This window comes from Mirounga angustirostris, unplaced genomic scaffold (genome assembly GCF_029215605.1).
Source record: "Mirounga angustirostris isolate CCGP_5_RB_7025 unplaced genomic scaffold, mMirAng1.0.hap1 SCAF_1, whole genome shotgun sequence".
Lineage (NCBI taxonomy): Eukaryota > Metazoa > Chordata > Mammalia > Carnivora > Phocidae > Mirounga > Mirounga angustirostris.
This window is the reverse complement of record NW_026991709.1, coordinates 9,604,895-9,627,059: the sequence shown is the minus strand read 5'-3', so window position 1 is coordinate 9,627,059 and position 22,165 is coordinate 9,604,895. Positions and strand designations below refer to the sequence as shown.

Genomic DNA, 22,165 nt, shown 5'->3' with positions numbered 1-22,165 from the left:
ATTCACAAAAAACCACATGCTCTATGATCCAGTTTATATGAACTGTCCCGAATAAGAAAATATGAAGAGACAGAAAATAGATTAGTGGTGGCCCAGACGAAGGGGGTGCAAGGGATTGCAGGGTGATAGCTGAAGGGAGCAGGGATTCTTCTTGGGGTGATGAAAATATCCTAAAGTTGACTATGGTGATGGATAGACAATCCTGCAAATAAACGAAAGTCTATTAAAGTATACACTTCAAATGGGTGAATTGTATGGTGTGTGAATTATATCTCAATAAAACTGTTCAAAAATCTTTTTGAAGTGGGCTCTGAGTCAGCATGCCTGACATCAGATTTTTTTTCATCCAGTTACAGGTGGGCGTTTGTTCCAGAAGTGGACACAGAGGGCCCTGCCTTCCTGTCAGATCTAGAGGAGAATCACCAAGAATGCAAACCCCACACCGTTAGGATTCTCGAACTTCTAAAATTAAAATATGGGGTAAATGTCTTCCTTTTTGCAATTTATATTTGTAGCAGAAGGGAGAAAGTCTAGGCAGCAGAAGTCCTCCACGTGCCACTTGATTTTAACGACTTTGAGTAATTTTCTAAAGTTCTTTGATCCGAGTGTTAAAACTTGGAGGTGGTATAAAGCGCATCTTTATTTTCTCATTTATATGTCACTTTCTCATCCCAGTTGCTGAGGTAAGCATCCTGGATAACAGGATCGGGATCTGTGGAAGTAGTTTTATACAGAGTCCCTGTATTATGCAGAGGAAGGGCCTGCGGGAAGAATGGCCGGGGCCTGGGGGGCTGAGGTGACATCCTGGTGGAAAATGTCAGTTGAAGACCAGCATTTGAGTTCATTTGGAAACTGCCATTAGTACTGGTAGTGAATGTTCGTAAAGAACCTACTGCTTGGGGCGCCTGGGTGGCTCTGTCGTTGGGCGTCTGCCTTCGGCTCAGGTCACGGTCCCAGGGTCCTGGGATCGAGGCCCGCGTCGGGCTCCCTGCTCGGCGGGAAGCCTGCTTCTCCCTCTCCCGCTCCCCCTGCTTGTGTTTCCTCTCTCACTGTGTTTCTCTCAGTCAAATAAATAAATAAAATCTTAAAAAAAAAAAAAAAAATGAACCCACTGCTAAGGTTGGCTGCCTGCATGTACCTCACTTGCATCTCTAACCCTTAGCAAAGCCATATTATCTTTATGAGGTGGTTGTGGTTTTTGTGTTGTTTTGTTATGTTTTGCAGGAAATTGGCAGCTCTGATGAGATCACCATGAAGAATGAATTCCCCCTTCTGCGCCAACATTCTGTTTCCAGCATCAGGCAACTGAAGCCATTCTTCCAGACTCTAAATTGTGCTTTTAAAACCCAGAGTAAACTGCCTGCCGATACCCAAGGACCTCCAGTCTTGGAGTTTCCTGTCACAGATAGCCCAAGGGTCTTGAAACAACTAGAAGAATGTGTTGAATATGATTTTTTGGAACATCTGGAATCTTAACCACATAAGACAGAATTTCAGAATATATCCTGAAAGCCAGGATATATTCTAAACAAGAGAGGAGCCAGGATAGTGCTTTTAAATAAGTCTTTTTCCATTTTCAAGGTCGATTTCAGATAATTTTCTGTTGGGCAACAAAACACACCTCCCTAAATGCCTTGTAATATATTTGGATCTGATTGTATGTTTCTTCCTCAATTTATGTAAAGAAAATAAAATTAATATATCATCTAATGCTAACACAAAATGTGTAATATGAAGTGTGAAGGTAATGAGTTTTCTTTGTTGATGTAGATACGTGTGGGCTGTCAGTATATTTCTCTAAAAGTTTACACTTGTTGAATATTACTTTTAACCTTTCACACATGTCCTTTTTTTCTTTAAAGATTTATTTATTTGAGAGAGAGAGAGAGAGAGAGTGAGAGAGAGCATGAGAGGGGAGAGGGCCAGAGGGAGAAGCAGACTCCCCACTGAGTGGGGAGCCCAATGTGGGACTCGATCCTGGGACTCCGGGATCACGACCTGAGCCGAAGGCCGTTGCTTAACCAACTGAGCCACCCAGGTGCCCACATGTTTGTCCTTTAAAGCATTTATTTTGGTACCACATTTTAAAACCAAAGTATATTATTTTCTGAAAATAATAATTGCCCATTACCATTGACTATTCAGCAGTGGTAAGGGCTTGAAGATATTGCAGTGTATTTAACTCTTAACCATTAAAATCACATGGTAGGGGCGCCTAGGTGGCTCAGTTGGTTAAGTCTCTGACTTTTTTTTTTTTAAAGATTTTTATTTATTTGACAGAGATACAGCGAGAGAGGGAACACAAGCAGGGGGAGTGGAGAGGGAGAAGCAGGCCTCCTGCCGAGCAGGGAGCCCGATGCGGGGCTCGATCCCAGGACCCTGAGATCATGACCTGAGCCGAAGGCAGACGCTTAACGAATGAGCCACCCAGGTGCCCCTAAGTCTCTGACTCTTGATTTCGACTCAGATCATGATCTCAGCGTTGTGAGATCGAGCCCCAGGTCAGGCTTCTTACTCAGAGAAGAGTCAGCTTGGGATTCTTTCCCTCTCCCTCCCCGTCTGCACCCTCCCACCCCTGCTCTTGCTTGCACTCTCTCTCTCAAATAAATAAATAAAATCTTTAAAAAAAAAAAAAATCACGTGTTAAGGGGCACCTGGCTGGCTCAGTCGGTGGAGCATATGACTCTTGATCTCGGGTTTATGAGTTCAAGCCGCACATTGGGTATAGAAATTATAAATAATTTTTTTTAAATCACATGTTAAAATCACAGTACATCCAGCTTCGAAAGACATACATAGTTTGCAAAACTGACAGCTGTAGCCTTTGTACCATTATGTGTTCTGCCAGCACTTTCCATCTAACATAAATGAATCGATGTTGTCCTGGAGCCTTTAATGCCTGAGGCTACTGCCTGGGACACTGGCCCTTTGGACTCTTGCCTCGCACTCTGTCCTTTCTGGGATCTCTTTCCCACCCTGTAGACCTCCCCATTCATTAAAATAATCCCTTTCTAAGCACGGACTCCTCTCGCCTGGCAGCAGGTCGCCCCCCTCTTTCTGAGCCTCTCTGTCTTATGCCAGCTACCCTATTTAGAGTCCTGGCTTGGCGCCCCTGCTCTGCTGTGGGAGCCTTCACTCTGCCAGTGAGCGTGGTTTGCCTTCCAGACTTGCCTACCTCATGTCCCCTTTTCAGCCTCCAGAGCACTGCATGGAGTCTCATTCCGGGCCAGATGATGCATACGAGGTCTAATGCGTGCTCTCATGTCCATCCTTTCTGTAAACCAGGGTGTTCTGGAATGAGGCCAGCATTGGTTAAGTTTCTCCTAACATCCTTCTACTTACTACCAAACTAGTAAGTTTGTGTGCAGTACAGAAGAAATGTGCATCATTAGCCCCAATCTAGGATTTGGGGAGCGCAGAACCACCTGATTGCCTAAGTAAGGGCTGAAGATAAGAATAAAAAAGCACCACTGGAAACAATGGGTATTCATACAAACGTGTGTGAATATTACATGAAAATTATGGTTTTTTGCATGTAAGGGGATATCTTTTAAAACATTTGCAAGTTTGGTCACTGAAATTTTATTTTATTTTATTTATTTTTTAAGATTTTTATTTATTTATTTGACAGAGAGATGGAACACAAGCAGGGGGAGTGGGAGAGGGAGAGAGAGAAGCAGGCTCCCGGCCGAGCAGGGAACCCGATGCGGGGCTTGATCCCAGGACCCTGGGATCATGACCTGAGCTGAAGGCAGTCGCTTAACCAACTGAGCCACCCAGGCGCCCTGGTCACTGAAATTTTAAATATTGAAGTGTAGACTTATAAATCCTGTGTAACTTACACTGTGAGTTAGCTGTAATTCAGATTGTGAGGAGATAACCATCGGCTGATTAATAGTTAACATCAAGGTGGGTGCATGTGTTCATATATCAAAATTTACAACAAAACTAATAATGTCATCATAGCTATTATGCCATGGAAGGCAGTTCTTGTATCTGTACTTAGATTTACAAATTTTGTTTTTCATTGTTTTTCTCCCCAGTATCTAAAACAGCTTAATGGTTTCTGAAAATATCATATTAAATGGAAATCTTAAAAGACAGGGATTCAACAACACATCCCTATGTTTCTCCTACAACACTGAGGAAGTCTTTTTTTTTTTTTTAAGATTTTATTTATTTATTAGAGAGAGAGAATGAGAGAGAGAGCATGAGAGCGGGGAGGGTCAGAGGGAGAAGCAGACTCCCCACCGAGCGGGGAGCCCGATGTGGGACTCGATCCCGAGACTCCAGGATCATGACCTGAGCCGAAGGCAGTCGCCCAACCAACTGAGCCACCCAGGCGCCCCAACACTGAGGAAGTCTTATAAACATGAAGTACATCTAAATCTTTAGTTGGCGTGTACCACAGCAGTTGAGGGTTTAAGCTCCGAAGTCAACTTGCCTGGGTGTGACACTCAGCTTCCCCACATACTAGCTTGGGCAAAACTTTGTGCCTCAGTCTTCTCATCTGTAAAATGGGAATATCAAATGTAACTATATCTTAGGACTAGCAACTAATCATCTCCGTGCCGCCTTTGTGATCTATAAAAAGTTTTGATCATGCACCCATCAGTAAAAAAAGAAGGTTGTGCCCACCCCAATGTCTGGAAGCATGCCGAAAAGCAAGACTGATAGTTCGGATATTTTCTTCTTCCCAACAGAGGCCCTTCTGCACCCCTCTTTGGAGCCAACCGCTCTGACTCCATTCCTCCCAGAGGAAGCTGGTGCTCCGTGTTAATAAGCCCTGAGTCACTGCACGGAGGGCAGGGAGTGTGCTGGGAGAGGTGGGGCTTGCCAAGGGCAGCCACGGCAAAGCGGAACAGACTGGTGCTCTAAAAGCAAGAGTTTTGGACACCCAGAGCTGCGGGCAGTGTTGGTGGGAGAGGGGTGCGTGTGCGTGGGGATGAAGTGATCCCCACTACTAGAGTGCTTACCAGGGGCCAGGCATGGTGCCAAGTGTGTTACCTGCCTCATTTGCTTTCTTACCACCTCCTTAGGAAGTAGGAGTTTACCCCATTCTACAAGTTCAGCAGAGCCAGGAAACAAAACCTAGGTCTGTCTCCCTCTAGAGCCCTATGTTCTCAACCGCAGGGCTGAGAAAGTGAGACAGGAAACCCCTGAGGTGGCTGCTGCTTTCTGGTAACGTGTGGAAGACAGTTTCTAAAACTACCCCGCCCATTCATGACTTCCTGTAAAACCAGCTCGTATTAGGGCCACACACAGCTCCTAGCTTTGAAGGGGTGGTGAGATGTGTTATAGAGGAGAACAAGCCTTATTTCCCATTAGTTGTACATTATGCCCGTTTAAATTAGGAGTAGAAGTAGCTAGATTTGTGGAAATAGTTGATGAAGGTTGTACTTAAAAGTTTAGAACAATTACCCAGGAGACCAGAGAGAATTCTGTGCTGTTGGAATAAAATGCTCTGTTGTAAGACAATGCCCTCTAGGAGGTATTACTTGCAGTTCAGTGAGACAAACCAATGAACAGGCAAAACCAACACCTTCAAACAAGAGAATATGATTCGGAGCAGGATGTGGGCCAGCTAAGGAGTCTCCCCATTCTGCATGAAGGAACAGCTGGGCTTGTGTTACATGAGTGTCCTGTGTGTGATCGTGTGTCCATATTTTGTTAAGTCTTGTCGTAATCATTCCAGACCATTCAATCCTCTTCAACCAGACTCGGTGCTGTCTCTGAAGTTCAGAGTGAAGGGGATCCTTTCAAGCATTTTTGAGAATGGATATGAGTATCCTGAGGTTAGAAATCTGTCAGTTACGGCTGGAATTCTGCAAAGCAACTATGCTTAGCAAGGGTCCTCCCATTCATCTGTGCGGGAGACTCACCTGGAGAGCTTGCTAACTTGCAGAATTCCTAGCCTCCTCCCCAGAGCGTCTAGATCAGTAGATGGGATGACATTCAGGTATTTGCTTGTGTAACAAGTTGTTTTTGTCGCAGGTGCTTCCTGAACCATTCTGGGAGAAACCCTAGTTTTCAGAGCAATGTATTCATACATATGGTGACTTTTATGGAAACCAGGAGGAAACTAGCAAGGCTGAGCTTGTTTGGTTACTTCTCATCCCATATAGGTAGCTCCTTCCAAGTGGTTCTCCATCTGAATCAAGGAAGTCCATCTTTAAGCCAAGGGGGAAAGGAAATAGACTTTAAAATACTGTAGGTCTAGGACAAGAGTAAGGTAGTGTCTCAAAGAGTTAAAAATAGAATTACCATATGATCCAGCAATTCCCCTAAAAAGAACTGAAAGCAGAATCTCAGAGGCTTGTACATCCATGTTCATAGCAACATTTCCACCATAGCCGAGAGGTGGAAATGACCCAAGTATCCATTGACAGATGACTGGATAAACAAAATATGGTCTATACACGCAATGGAATATTATTCAGCCATAAAAAGGAAGGAAATTTTCACACATGCCACAACATGGACGAACCTTGAGGACATTATGGTAAGTATACCAGTCACAGAAGGACAAATGTAGGGCGCCTGGGTGGCTCAGATGGTTAAGCGTCTGCCTTCGGCTCAGGTCATGATCTCAGGGTCCTGGGATTGAGTCCTGCATCGGGCTTCCTGCTCCTTGGGAGCCTGCTTCTCCCTCTGCCTCTCTCTCTCTCTCTGTCTCTCATGAATAAATAAATAAAATCTTTAAAAAAAAAAAAAAAGAAGGACAAATGTATAATTCCACTTGCATGAGGGACTGGAAATAGCCAAATTCATAGACGAAGTAGAAGAGTGGGTACCAGGGGCCGGGGGCCGGGGGGGCTGGGGAGTTGGTGTTTAATGGGTATAGCATTTCAGTTTGGAAAGATGAAAAAGTTCTGTAAATGGATGGTGGTGATGGGGACACAACAATGTGAGTAAAATTAATGTCACCGGATCATACACTGAAAAAAATGGGTAAAATGGTAAATTTTGTGTTCTGTATACAATACAATTTTTAACACAAAAACAAAAATACTGTGAGTTTAAAGTGAGGGCATGGAAGACAGCTGGGGTTCCCCCTTATGTGATGAGCAAACATCTGTCTCATTCTGGGTTTCCCCCGCAAAGTCAACCAGAAGCAGATGGGAGGTGGAAAATAAAGGAGAAACTTGCCCTTCAATGTTTGGCTCTAAAGAAGTCACTTTACATGTTACCCTAAATTGAAATTGTAATAATGACTCTTCGGACCTGGAGGCCTCTCATCTGTCTCTTCTGTCTCCTCCAACCATTCAGCATTTCTCATCTCTTGCATTTCTTCCATATGTCGTTCCAACTGCTTGATACTATTTTCTCCTCTTCTTTCACCAGGCTCAAGTCATTTATTTACCAAATATATGGGAGCCAGCGGCTTCTTGGTGGCTCAGTCGTTAAGCGTCTGCCTTTGGCTCCGGTCGTGATCCTGGAGTCCCGGGATCAAGTCCCGCGTCGGGATCCCTGCTCAGCAGGGAGCCTGCTTCTCCCTCTCCCTCTGCCCTCCCCACCCAGCTCATGTTCTCTCTCAAATAAATAAATTATAAAATATGTTTCAAGAGCTACTCTCGAATAAATAAAATATAAAATATATATATATATATATATATGGGAGCCAATCTTTGAGACCCAAACTCCTCAGTCTTGCTCCTTTCTACCGTTCTGACACAGTGAGGCACTTTGTCACAGGGCAGCCCTATTAAAGCTCCTACTGATGTCATAGCCCATCACCAGCTTCAAGGCAAGTGCCCCTTTTGTGGAAGAGACAGAGCCCGTATCTTCAGTTCCTTTGGGGTCCGGCATTTATAAGCAGCCCGAGATAACTAAATGAGAAACATAAAGCTGATTTTTCTGATAAAGATGGGTGCTGGAGGAGGAAGAAAGGACAGTAAACCCAAGTTTGAATGAAGTAATTTATAGGACTAGACAGCTGGGGGCTCAGGGAATACTGGGTTTTGGGCACTAAACTCGGAACCCCCTTCACTCTAGTAACCACCTCCCTGAGGCTCATGCTGTCTCACTGACCACCTAGTATTGGTGCATGAGGATGCTTGGCTTGGCTTGCTTTCCCCACCCTTCCCTGCTGGTCCTTGAACTGCCTGATTCGATTAAGAGTCAGCCCAGCCCACCTGAAAAATATGTGAAGACTGCTTTTTCTGTCTTCACTGGGCTTGTCCTCAACTCTTATTGGACACTTTGACAACAAAACACCACTGTACTACTGTCCGGAGGGTGAGCACTTGACCCTGGGCACTACTGTACTGTATGGAGAGAGCTCGCTGTGTTATAGTAAAGATACTATCTTAACTGATAAGCACGTGATTGTCTATTCTTTCACGTTTCCCTTGTAATTGTTTTATGTTTGTTTCTGAATCTAAGCCAGGTTAACAATCTAATTGTTAAGGAATCTAAATCCTTCAGGGAACAGACAAATGGTTTACTATGATTGAGAGAGGCTTGTGGCTAATTGAAGTGCATGATTAGCCTAAAGGCAATCAAACTCAATGAAAAGTTAATATATATATACAAATCAAGGGGTGCCTGGCTGGCTCAGTCAGTAGAGCATGTGACTCTTATTCTTGAGGTTGTGGGTTTGAGCCCCACCTTTGGGTGTAGAGGTTACTTAAAAATAAAATCTTTAAAATACACATATACACATCAAGGCAGTTTTTTAAGATCAACATCTCTATATCTATCTACCTATCTAAATGGCCAGTTATGAGATAGATGAAATCCCACTTAAAATAACAACGATAATAAAATATTCAGGAAAAAACTTCATAAGAACTCTTTGAAAAAAATATTTCCAAAGGAGTAAAGAAGACTTGAAGTGAAAAGAAAGGCTTAGTAGGTCTTGAAGGGTAAGATCCAACATCACCAAGTTGTGAATTCCACGTCAATCTATAAATTTAATGGAATCCCCCAGAAGCAACACTTAGGGGTTTTTTTTGAACCAGAAAAACTCATTCTAAAATTTATATGGAAAAAATAGGCAGGGACGCCTGGGTGGCTCAGTCGGTTAAGCCTCTGCCTTCAGCTCAGGTCATGATCCCAGGGTCCTGGGATCGAGTCCCACATCAGGCTCCTTGCTCAGCAAGGAGCCTGCTTCTCCCTCTGCCTGCCTCTGTCTCTCTCTCTCTGATAAATAAAATCTTAAAAAAAAAAAAAAGAAAAAATAGGCAAAAGTAGCCAGGAATTTTCCGAAAAAGAAGAGAACTAAATTGAGTAGCTCTTGAAACATATTACAGCGCTAAAATAATTGGTATCAGTGCAGAAATGAACAGCAGATTAATAGAAAACAGAAAGTCCATCAATGGACACAAATGCCAGGAAGAATTTAGTATATAATAAAAGTGACACTTCAGATCAATAGGGAGAAAGAAAGGTGGCTTATTTGATAAATGATATAGAAATGAGTGGGTAGCCAACAGAAAAAAAAATAAATTGGATGTATACCTTCCATCTTTCACCAAAATAAATTCCAAATAGATCAAAGATTGAAACCATGAAAAAACCATAAAAATACTAGAAGAAGGCAAGAGAAGACATCTATCTAAGCCAAGAATGGAGATGATCTTCCTTAGATGAATATAAATTCCAGAAGCCAGAAGAGAAAGTTCAATAATTTTGACTATACAAATTATCTTTTAAAAATTCTGCATAACAAAAACAATAAGCAAAGTAAAAGACAAATGGTAAACCAAGAAAAATATTTGAGACTCCTATTACAAAGGACTAATTTCTCTAATACTCAAAGAACTCCTATCAAAAAGAATAGTAAATGGGCAAAAGATATGAATGGGGAGTTCCACACACAAGAAAAAACAGTAGGCTTTAACACATGTAAAAAGGTGCCCAAATTTACAATATGAGGAAAAAATTAAAATTTCTCTGAAACATTATTCACGGACCGTTTCAGCAGGTGTTAGTAATAGAGGAAACAGGATCCCTTCTACTTTGCTATAAGGACTATAAATTGCTACAAGCAATTTCAATCAAAACAATGAATGGATGTATCTTTTGACCCAACAGTTCTACTTTCAGGAATTTATCTAATATACATACATATGTGTAAAATGACTTACATACAAGTTTTTCGTTGTAGTCTTATTGATAATAACAGAAGTGTAGAGACTACCTGTGCCCACAAGCAGAAGGATTGGCTAAAGAAGTTACAATACATCAATAAAATGGAATGTTATTGGGGCACCTGGCTGGCCCAGTAGAGCATGTGACTCTTGATCTCACTGTGAGTTTGAGACCCACACTGGGCATAGCGATTACTTAAAAAGCAAATAAATAAATAAATAAAGGAATGTTATGAAGTTGCAAGATAACATGAGGAAGCTCTTTATGTAGTTATGGGAAGATCTCCACAATACACTGTTTTACGTAGAACTCAAGATGCATAACTGTATAAGTCTGTGAAAGCAACCAGATTTCACGTTGTGTTGATTTAGATCAGGTGGAGGTTTTGTTTTATCTGGCTAATATTCCAACCATTGTGTGGACTTTTAAAAAATTTCTCTTTCCCTGACTTAGTCCATTTGGGCTGCTATAACAAAAATACCATAGTCTAGGTGGCTTAAACAACAAACATTTATTTCTCACAGTTCTGGAGGCTGGGAGTCCAAGATCAAGGCGCCTTCTTGGTTCTTCTTGCCTTGTCCTCACATGCACAAGAGCTGAGGGAGCTCTGTAGGGCCTCTTTTATTATAAGGGCACTAATATTCATGAGGGCTTCACCATGTGACATAATCACTTCCCAAAGGCTCCACCTTCAAATACATTGGGGGTTAGTACTTCAACATATGAGTCTGGGTAGAGATGAACTTTCAATCTACAGCCCTCCCCAAAGAAGATAGTTTCTATCATAAAAAAAAAAAAATCACATCGGGGTGCCTGGGTGGCACAGTCAGTTAAGCATCTGACTCTTGGTTTTGGCTCAGGTCATGATCTCGGGGTCCTGAGATCAAGCCCCACCTTGGGCTCCATGCTCAGCGAGGAGACTGCTTCAGATTCTCCCTCCCTCTCTCTCTGCCCCTCCCACTCGTGCTCACTCTCTCAAATAAATGAATCCGTTCTTTTAAAAAATCACCTTGGGCGCCTGGGTGGCTCAGTTGGTTAAGCGACTGCCTTCGGCTCAGGTCATGATCCTGGAGTCCCTGAATCGAGTCCCGCATCGGGCTCCCAGCTCGGCAGGGAGTCTCCTTCTCCCTCTGACCCTACCCCCTCTCATTCTCTCTCAAATAAATAAATAAAATCTTAAAAAAATAAAAAATGAAAAAATAAAAAATCACCTCAAGTTAGCTTTGACTTTTTTTAAAATAAAGATTTCCGTGCAAGCTTGGGTTTGTCTGATACAAACACCAGAGGGGCGTGGTGGGGTATTTACTTTCTTGTAAAATCCCCTTTTATACCAACCTGGTGTAAGCTTAGCCTGTACATGTTCGCCTCAAATTTTTTTCAGTGAGTAAGCCTTGAGAATGCAGAATTCCACAGTGTGCTCAATTGTGTGAAAAAGGGGGGAGGGGGACAAGAATTTGTATGTTTAGGTAAGTACTTGCTTGTACATGAACATATTGTCTATGCCTTTTGTTGCCCTAACAAATTACCACAAACTCAGTGGCTTAAAACGACAGAAATTTCTTCTCTCCCAGTTCTGGAGGCCAGATGTCTGAAATAAGTTTCACTGGGCTGAAGGTGTCTCCTCCGCAGACTCCGGGGGCTCTAGAATGGAGTTGCCTGGTCTTCTCCGGCTTCTAGAACTGCATTCTTTGCATTCTTTGGCTCCAGGCCCCTTCTATATTTTCAAAATTAGCAGCATAGCAAGTCTCTCTCTGCTGCAGAGGTCAAATAACCTTTCTGTGACCCCATCTCCCTCTGCCTCTGTTTCATAAAGATACTGGGGTTTGCATCTAGGGCCCAGCCACATAATCCAGGCTAATCTCATCTCAAAATCAAAGTAATTTGCAGAACAGCACATAGCTAGTAAGTGAAGAAGTTGGATATAGTCCTAGATTGACATTGCACTATAGTATTAAATTAAAATTCTATTTTGTTTTTCACAAAGCTCTAGTAGAGACTCATCAAATCGATTTCACAACTCACAAATGGGCCACAATTTAACAAACACAGCCTTGAGATCACCCCTAAACATTTTCTCATTCATGTAGATCTTCCTAGACTTACGATGGAGTTACCTTCCAATTAACCCATCATAAGTTGAAAATATTGTAAGTTGAGGGGTGCCTGGGTGGCTCAGTAGGTTAAGCATCTGCCTTTGGCTCGGGTCATGATCCCAGGGTCCTGGGATCGAGCCCAGCATAGGGCTCCCTGCTCAGAGGGAAACCTGCTTCTCCCTCTCCCACTCCCCCTGCTTGTGTTCCCTCTCTTGCTGTCTCTTTCTCTGTCAAATAAATAAAATATTTTTTAAAAAGGAAAATATTGTAAGTTGAAAATGCATTTAATACACCTAAACACACTGACCGTCATAGCTTAGCTTAGCCTCACTTTAAATGTGCTCAGAACACGTTAGCCCACAGTTGGACAAAATCATCTAATGCAAAGCCTATTTTATAACAAAGTGTTGGATATTTAATGTAATTTATTAAATACTGTCTGAAAGTGAAAAACAGATTGTTTGGGTGCAATGGTTGTTAAGTGTATATGGGTTGTTTATTTTCCCGATAGCATAGCTGATTGGGAACTACAGCTTGCTGCTACCCAGCATCACGAGAGAGGATCATACCTGATATCGCTAGCCCAGTGTTAATTTTAAAAATAAAATAAAAACTGCCAGTTATTTTACTAGTAAAAATGGACTTACTCAAGAATAAAAGAGGATTGTAATCCGGGACAAACAAGTTGCGGCAAAACCCATAGTCGAGTCCAGGGAATAAAGGGGAGGTACCCTTTTTTAAGGAGAAAAGGAGTAGGTTGGGAAGGCTGTTATAAACTAAAAAGTCCACTGGAGTAGATTGGGAGTTGAAAGTATAGCAAGGTCAAGCCCAGGTAATGTCAAGTCGGTCTCTTCTTCTTGGGTCTGCTACTGATAAGGATGGGTAGGGCAGGAGAGGTCACCCTGTGGAACCTCCAACTCCACTTTAGTGAGGTTTCTGGCTATTAATTTTCACACCAGCAAAAGAGCAAAATTCAAAATTCCAAGTAAAGTTTTTTTTTTATAGAGTTTATTTATTTATTTATTTGAGAGAGAGCAGAGCAAGACAGAGAGGTATCTCGAGTGGGGGGAGAAAGGTGGGGTAAGGGCAGAGGGAGAGGGAGAAGCAGGCTCCCCGGTGAGCAAGGAGCCCAGTGCCGGGCTCCATCCCAGGACCCTGGGATCATGAACTGAGCTGAAGGCAGACGCTTAACCGACTGAGTTACCCAGGCGCCCCCCAAGTACAGTTTCTATTCAATGCATATCATTTCCACACCATGGTAAAGTTGACAAATCCTAAGTGGAACTGTGGCAAGTGGGAAGACCATCTGTATTGGAAATAATATTTAGTATATAGTAAGCCTGGATTAATGTATACCAAATTGTTTATATGTTCTGGTGAAGAGATTGGGGGTAAATTTCATGTTTTATATTTCCATATTATCTGAATTTTTACAAAGAAAATGTATTACAGTAAAAAACGCAATAGGTGGGGAGTGCTTGGGAGAAATGGGTTAACCGGGTTTTGGTGGATCTTTTTTTTTTAGTTAAAAAAATTAAAAACAAGTGTTGGAGACCTGACATGTGCTTAAACTTCCCAAAAATCAGGACAAAGAGATAAGAGGAAAAACAAAAAGCAAAAAACCTAAATGGATATTTAAAAAACCCTTTCCATCCTCTTTACCTGCCGTATGGAACAGCCCTAGACTGACTCATTTCTATATCCTACTCAGCCCAACACCCGGCGCAAAGTCGACACTAAGCGTGCATGAGCGGAAGGACTCAATAAATGTGCACGCAAGAAAGAACTGGGGCGCCTGGGTGGCTCAGATGGTTAAGCGTCTGCCTTCGGCTCAGGTCATGATCCCAGGGTCCTGGGATCGAGTCCCGCATCGGGCTTCCTGCTCCTTGGGAGCCTGCTTCTCCCTCTGCCTCTCTCTCTCTCTCTCTGTCTCTCATGAATAAATAAATAAAATCTTTAAAAAAAAAAAAAAAAAGAAAGAACTCTTCACCAGGCCGAAGGATGATAACGTCCAGAGCAAATCCAAAATGCACAAAGTCTACATTTCGTTAACAAGGTTTCAAGTCACATTGACACAGGTGGGCATGGGCGGCTTGTTTTAGTGCAATTCACGTCCAATCAGGCGCCTCGAGTTCACCTCTCCGGGCCCCAGCGCACGTGGGGACAGACTTCAAACTCTCCACCCTCAAGTTTCCAGATCCAGTAAACGCAGCGAGCGACCCTTTCGCGCCCGCCAGTCTCACGCATGCACCCTTTCCCTGCAGGGCCCAACGCTTCGAGCCCAGCTCTCCCCGTTCATCCCGGGTATTTACTTCCCCCATACTCTCAATACAACTGTGTCTGGGGCGGAAGTGGGCGGGCGGGGCAGCCGCGCGCCCCGCCCCGGAAGTGGGCGGGCCCGGCGGGCCCCACAGTCGTCTCGGCCGCCTCCCAGTCGGGTTGCGGCCGAGGCCGGTCCTGGCTTTGTAGCTCGCTCAAGATGGCGGCGCAGCCACCCAGCGGGATCCGCCTCAGCGCGGTGAGCAGCCGCGAGGGGTGGAGCGGGCCGTGTCCCAGGAGGGCGGGCAGGCGGGCAAGCGAAGGGGGGCCGGCAGTGGGCGGTGGCGACTCGTCGGCGCGGTGCGGCGGCTCGGGCCGCGGTGGGGCCAGGGGAGGGGGCGGCCATCTCGCTCCCGTCGGCGGAGCGACTCGGCGGCGGGCAGGGCCGGGCGGCACGGGCCGGGCTGCGTTCCGTTTCCTCCGCGCTGGGTTTCTGTTTTGCCCCCGCGGCTTTGGGGCGGGCCGGGGCCGCGGCCCCTCCTCCCGGCTCTCTCCTGGCTGCTTCGCCCCTGTGGGTCGAGGGCGAGGCCTCGGTGGCGGGACCGCCCGGCCTTCGGACCGCAGGGCCCCTGACCCTTCCCGGCCTGCGGGCCCGCGGGGCGCCCCGGGGGGGAGGGAGCGGGAGCGGCAGTCCGCGGCCAGAAATGCCGGGCGGCCGTGACCTCTAGGCGGTGGGACGGGGTGAAGCGAGCCGGGACGGGTCTTCCTGATTCGTTCACATTCCTGCCGCTTCCCTCCAGTTAAGCCCTCGGGCCCAGATCACCAAGTCACTGGGTTCTCCCGTTTCCTCCAGCCTCTCCGTCGTTTCTGTTTTGGGGCGTTCTTGGAAATCCTCCAGCATTTCTTGTATCTAGGAGTCTCAAGTCGTAGGGAGTGGCCACACACAAGAATTGAAATTTCATCTCCTGAAATGTGGGCGTGGCTTTCCCACCTGATTATCCTTAAAAAGTTGGTGTTATGCAGAAGTGTACGTCCTCTTTTGAGGTTGGGGACTCTTGCCAGAGAATGGCTGCCACAGTCTTGTTAAATTTAACAATCGAGTGGTAATACCATTGCTTTAAAAATGGTGCATTGCCCTGTGACTTCTTTCATTTAATCATTCTTACCCATACCTGATACTGTTGGGACTTTAACAATTTTCCTGTATGGTGAATGTGAAATGTATCTGGGTTTATTTTGCATTTCCTTAAAAGTTATTTAACTTTTTTAGAAAACACCTATTTGTATCCTTTGCCCATTTTTCTATTTTCTCTTAGATCTTTATTGATCTACATATAAGCATTCTTTTTTTTTTTTTTTTAAGATTTTACTTATTTATTTGACAGAGAGAGACACAGCGAGAGAGGGAACACAAGCAGGGGGAGTGGGGGAGGGAGAAGCAGGCTCCCCGCCGAGCAGGGAGCCCGACGCGGGGCTCGATCCCAGGACCCTGGGATCATGACCTGAGCCGAAGGCAGACGCTTAACGACTGAGCCACCCAGGCGCCCTATATATAAGCATTCTTTGCCTATACTGAATAAAGGTCCTTTGGTTATGTAACTGGCCTAGTCAATGAGATAGTATTTAGTAGTTTGAATATAGAGAACAACTTTATTCTTTTACCACTGGGTTTAGATATTGTTTGCTAATGGTTCTCTTCCACGCTTAGGTGAATCTGGGCAGATGTAAGGCTTTCCAATTAGCCTCAGGTATTGTGAAGTCTGGCCTCATCTAATTTAAAATATCTTATTCAATTTAATGCCCAGCCCTCCCCCCTCAGATTGGGCCACATTCTGTACCAAAATCCTGTAGTGGGGAAAAGGAGTGAACTGGTTTCATCCTGTTTCTGCCCTTCGATTCTCTTCGTTTCCTGCCCCCCCCCCCACTCCCCTTGTTGCTGTCTCAGGTTCTTCAAGATTGAGGTGATAAAGGGAGCAAAGATAAGGGTCAAAACAGTGTTAAGAGACCGGGATTGTTGTTAGCTGGCTTTCTGGGTGAAGCAGCTGTCCATGTGCTAAATATTTCTTTTGTGGGTAATATGGGCTGTTTGGAACCTCATTGACGGGAATCTCCCATCTGCAGCTTCTGGACTGTATCTCCACCCATCTTTTTGCTTTAGGACAGGAATTGGCAGACTACAGCTCATGGGCCAAATACAGCTTGCCACCAGTTTTTGTATGGCCCATAAGCTAAGAATGATTCTTAAACAGTTGGAGAAAATCAAAAGAATATTTTGCAACATATGAAAATTATGTGACATGGTAGACATTACAGTTTCCATAAAGTTTCATTTGAATACAGCCATGCTCGCTGTTTGGGTGTAGCTATCAAATGCTTTCATTAGGAGTCTAGGAATTAATGAGTTTATGCATTTGTCCGAAGTCATAAACCTAAGACACAAGGGGTGAACCGTAATGATGTATGCACAATTTTAATTTAGGAGGGCAAGAGATCCAAGAACGGAATTCAGAGTGACAAAAACATTTACATTTTTGCTTTCTGCTTTCGTGTTTCTAAGTAAAGTGGTGGTACCATTTTGTTGTTTTCCAGTAGTCCTGCTGTGGATTTAACTGAAACGTGCACACTCTTCACCTCGTCCCATCCTTCCAATGCACTTACCTCTTTTTTGTTGAATTACTGTATGATTTATCACTCTTACCATTATTCACAAATGAACCAACCAGAATTATGATTGCATTTTCTTTGTTGTACAGCTTTTTGTTTTTCTGAAGTTAATAATTGTATTTTGTTTGCTTAGATTTGCTCTTTTGTCCAAACTTTAACTGGAAAATCTTTTCCAGATGTGCTCAAGCACACCCATATTTTGTCAGTTTTGTTGGCTCACTTGTGTTTTGGGGACTTCCCTTTATCATCTTTCTGGAAATTTCCTTCCCCTTTCGTTGTGTCTCCATCCCACATATTACCTCTTTCGGAGTTTACTCCCTTGGCAGGCGCAATAGATTAATGACTGAGAGTATGGGCTCTGGAGCCCACCTGCCTAGGTTCAAATCCTGACTGACAACTGGATATGTAACCTTGGCAAATTACTTACACTCTCTGTGCCTGAGTTTCCAATCTGGAGGATGGGTGGGCACCTCAAAGGGTGGTTTTAGACAGTAAAGGAGCAAATACATATAAAAGGTCTGTGCATGCAGTAAGCACTCAGTAAATATTGTTATTTTTGTTCCTGGTAGTGGTGGAGCCCATCCATCCTTCCAAAAACAGGTATAGCTTCCTGAGAGCAGAGTACATGGGAAGAAAAAAAATTTATGTCATTTCTTAGAAATAGGTTTATGCTACCATTGCTTGCTCTTTACATATCATTTATCTGGAATTATAATTCTAAATTAGGAATGATTTCTCTTAGAAATTTAAAAGCATGCTTTTAGAGTCCTGTGTATTGTATTGGGCACTTAGGCTGGAAACTCAAGTTCTTAATAATCTGGAAAGATTTCTCATTTATTTGACATATTTCTTCCGTTTTTCTGTTTTCTTTTCTCTCCTGTTTTCCTACTCATTGTTTCTTTTCTGTGAGATTTCCTCCACATGTTCTCCTACCTTTCTCCTACTATCTAACTATTATAATTAATAATTATATTGATTATATATAACTGTATATCTTTTTTTTAAAGATTTATTTGAGAGAGAGCGTGTGCACACAGCAGGGAGGAGGGGGAGAGGGAGAGTCTGGAGCAGACTCTGAGATCAGGACCTGAGCTGAAACCAAGAGTCAGACACTTAACGGACTGCACCACCCGGGTGCCCCACTGAATGTCTTTTTAAAATCTTCCCTGGAGAGGGGTGCCTGGCTGGCTCAGTCAGTGGAGTGTACGACTTTTGATCTCAGGGTCATGAGTTCAAGCCCCACATTGGGTATGGAGCCTACTTAAAAAAATAAAATAAAATGCTATATATATATATATATACATACACAATCATCTCCCCTGGACAGAATATTTGTTATCACTGGACATATTGATCAAAGTATTTTTCAAGTTTTCTTTTGCTCACTGCATCGCCTCTACTTTCTTTCTTTCTTTTTTTTTTAAAGATTTTATTTATTTATTCATGAGAGACAGAGAGAGAGAGAGAGAGAGAGAGAGAGAAGCAGAGGGAGAAGCAGGCTCCCAAGGAGCAGGGAGCCAGATGCGGGACTCGATCCCAGGACTCCGGGATCATGACTGAGCCGAAGGCAGACGCTTAACCGTCTGAGCCACCCAGGTGCCCCGTGCATCGCCTCTACTTTCTTTGTTCCTTTTACTTTGTGTTTTTGACTTTTAATCTTACAATCTCAAATGTCTGGAGATGGTTAACCTGATTACATTTCCAAGTAAGACACACAGCTGACTGGAAGGTATTCATATATGAGTAGAGCTCCTTTGGTGGGCTTCAGTGTTGGGTGATCATATAGGTAGGAATCAGTTATGTTTTGTTGGGGACACCCTATGTCAGTATTTGTAAGAGCCTAAAGAATGGAAGTGTTAGAAAATAAAATAGGTGTGTTTAAAGTAACGTAAAAATTTGTGATGAGCACCGGATGTTGTAATGAAGTGTTGAATACTATATTGTTGAATCACAATCACTATAAGTGTTGAAACTAATATTACACAGTATGCTAACTAATTGGAATTTAAATAAAATCTTAAAAAAATAAAAAAAATTTTAAGTAATTTTTAAAAAGTGGGAACAACAAAAATAAGATGCTATCCAGAAAGGCCTGACACAACTGTAAAAGAAGCAGATGGAACTTTTAGAAATCATTTGGTTTTCCAGAGAGGAATTCTGCATCTAATCTTTTGCCATGGCATAGATAATTCTGGCTGCTAGCTCTTTTTTTTTTTTTTTTTTTAAAGATTTTTTATTTATTTATCTGAGAGAGAGAATGGGAGACAGAGAGTATGAGAGGGGGAGGATCAAAGGGAGAAGCAGACTCCCTGCCGAGCAGGGAGCCCGATGCGGGACTCGATCCCGGGACTCCAGGATCATGACCTGAGCCGAAGGCAGTTGCTTAACCAACTGAGCCACCCATGCGCCCCTGGCTGCTAGCTTTTCTGAAAGCTCACCTGGGAGAAAGGAGATGGGAGTATCACGTTGTTCAGTTTGCTGACTTGGTATTTATCTCTTTATTATTGTGGTAAAATACACTTAACATAAAATTTACCATCTTGACCATTTTTAAGTATTTAAGTCAGTAGTGTTAAATACATTCACATTGTTGTACAGTCTCCAGAACTCTTCTCATCTTGCAGAACTAAAACTCTGTATACCTATTAAAAAATAATTCTCCGTTCTTCCTTCCCATAGCCCCTAGCAACCACAATTCTACTTTCTGTGAATTTGACTACTATAGGTATCTCATATTAAGTGTAATCATCAGTTACTTGTCTTTTGTGACTGGCTTATTTCACTTAGCATAATGTTCTCAGGGTGGTTCATCCAGTTGTAGTATATGTCAAGGGACCTTTTCTCTTTGAGGCCGAATAATATTCCCTTGTATGAATATAACACATTTTGTTTATCCATTCATTGATGGATATTTATGTGGCTTCCACCTTTTGGCTATTGTGAATAATGCTGCTATGAACAGGGGTGTACAAATAATCTCTTCAAGATCCTACTTTCATTTCTTTTCAGTATGTACCCAGCAGTGGAATTGCTGGATCATATAGCAATTCTATGTTTAATTTTACAGGAGCATGCTAACAAGTATGAGGTGGTATCTCATTGTGGTTTTGATTTGTATATCCCTAATGATTAGTGATGTTGAGCATCTTTTCTTGTGTTAATGGCCATTTGTATACAATCCTTGGAGAAATATCTAAGTCCTTTGCCCACTGTTTAATTAGGTTTTTAGTCTTTTTGTTGATTTGTGCAGGAGTTCTTTATATGTTCTGGATATTAACCTCTTACCAGATACTTGATTTGCAGATGTTTTTTCCCATTCTATAGATTTGCTTTTTCATTCTATCGGTTGTATCCTTTATTTTTTTAAAAAATATTTTATTTATTTATTTACTTATTTGAGAGAGACTGAGCATGAGCAGGGCAAGGGGGGCCAGAGGGAGAGGGAGAAGCAGACTCCGCACTGAGCAGGGAGTCTGACGCTGAGACGTGGCTTGATCCAGGGACCCTGGGATCATGACCTGAGCCAAAGGCAGACGACAAACTGAGCCATCCAGGCGTCCCAGTTGTATCCTTTACAGTTGATTTTGTTTTGTTTCCTGTACTTTTGGTATCATATCCAAGAAATCATTGCCAAATCCAGTGTCCTGAAACTTTTCCCCTATGCTTTCTTCTAAGAGTTTTATAGTTTTAATTCTTTATGTTAGATCTTTGATCCATTTTAAGATGTTCTTTTTTTCTCTATATGTTGTGAGGTAAAGGTACAATTTGAGTCTTTTACATAAGGATATCTAGCTTTCCCAGCACTGTTTTTTGAAAAGGCTGTCTTTTTCCTACTGAATGGTCTTTACACCCTTGTGGAAAATCATTTGACCATATATGTGAGGGTTTATTTCTGGGCTATTTGCTGAGTTGCTTTTAACCCACCTGTGTTCCTTGTCCCTGAACCTGCCATCACTTTCTCCAGAGAACAGACCTCCAGTTTTCTGCCGGCTTGCTTTGAGTAGTTGGCAGGGTGAAAGAAGGAACTGGAGGGGAATCTTGACTGCTTCTTTAAAGACTTTGAAGCTATCTTGTTTTCATACAATCTCTAGTACCTTTGACTTTGGAGGCACGAAAGTCTAATTCCTAAGGCTTTCTGGAGTTCTGCCAAGGTTCCTGGTGTTGTTTGCTGCTTGTTTTGTTTCCCATCTTTTTTAGGTTTCGGATTCCGCTCTTTACAAAGGCTGTTAAATCAGTTGTCACTATCTGTGCTTTCCAATTTCCAAACTACTGTTTTATCTCCTATTATCCATCACTTCTCTGATTATTTTTGTTCTTCTGGGTTTATTTCTCTTTTTTTCCCCCCTTCATTAGAAAACAGTTTCAGGCAGGAGCACAAGTAAACATATTGTGAATAATGCTGCTATGAACGGGTGTACATGTGTTCAGGCTTCCAAAAAAGTTTTATATTTAACTGATTTTTAAAATGTGTGACTACTTGTTGATTCTAAAAGTTATATTCTTTAAAAAATCTGTGTAGTCTTCAGAGCATCTCATTTGTGTGTGTGTTTCCTAATGTTTAGGGGTGGGAAGTGATGTCTAATACTACTGTATCTTGTCTGCTAACATTTTCTCCTGGTGGATTGTTCCTTAAATGATTGTTCCCTTATTTTAGATTTTGTACTCAAATATTCTCCCAGATAATGAGCTAAGAGAATCCTATGTGGTCTGGTTGAGGTTGTGTCTCCATAGTGTTTCTGCAGGTTATAGAAATTGAAACACTTAACCAAAGTGAAGGCATGCCCCTTTTTACAGAGCTTCCTGTTACACTTTTTTTTTTTTTTTTTAAGCATCTAGACCAAAACAGACAAGCTTCCCATTAGAGAGATTCCTGCTGCCCCCAACTTCTTATTGAGGTGTGGAGAGGGGCAGTTACTTCCAAATCTCCTATCCCTGAATCACCGTTAAAACCAAAACCTTAAAAAAAAAAAAAACAAAAAAAAAACCCTTTTATTTCAGTTAAGCATCTCACTCATTGCATCCTTATTTTCAAATCTTATTTTTGTTGTTAATTC

At 42.8% G+C, this 22,165-nt stretch overlaps 2 protein-coding genes across 3 annotated transcripts in view; both read left to right on the top strand.

Annotated features, from left to right (window-relative positions):
* DOP1B (DOP1 leucine zipper like protein B) overlaps positions 1-1,710 on the top strand; it is a 97,187-nt gene extending 95,477 nt beyond the window's left edge. For both annotated transcript variants that reach the window (XM_064579040.1, XM_064579045.1), the window contains exons 35-36: positions 351-480; positions 1,225-1,710. In XM_064579040.1, coding sequence (XP_064435110.1) covers positions 351-480; positions 1,225-1,476 — 382 coding nt within the window. In that variant the 3' untranslated portion in view covers positions 1,477-1,710. The remainder of the gene's footprint in view (positions 1-350; positions 481-1,224) is intronic.
* Positions 1,711-14,601: 12,891 nt separating this feature from the next.
* The window catches only part of MORC3 (MORC family CW-type zinc finger 3), a 41,988-nt gene continuing 34,424 nt past the window's right edge, over positions 14,602-22,165 (top strand). The window contains exon 1 of the mRNA XM_045902483.3: positions 14,602-14,706. Coding sequence (XP_045758439.1) covers positions 14,668-14,706 — 39 coding nt within the window. The 5' untranslated portion in view covers positions 14,602-14,667. The remainder of the gene's footprint in view (positions 14,707-22,165) is intronic.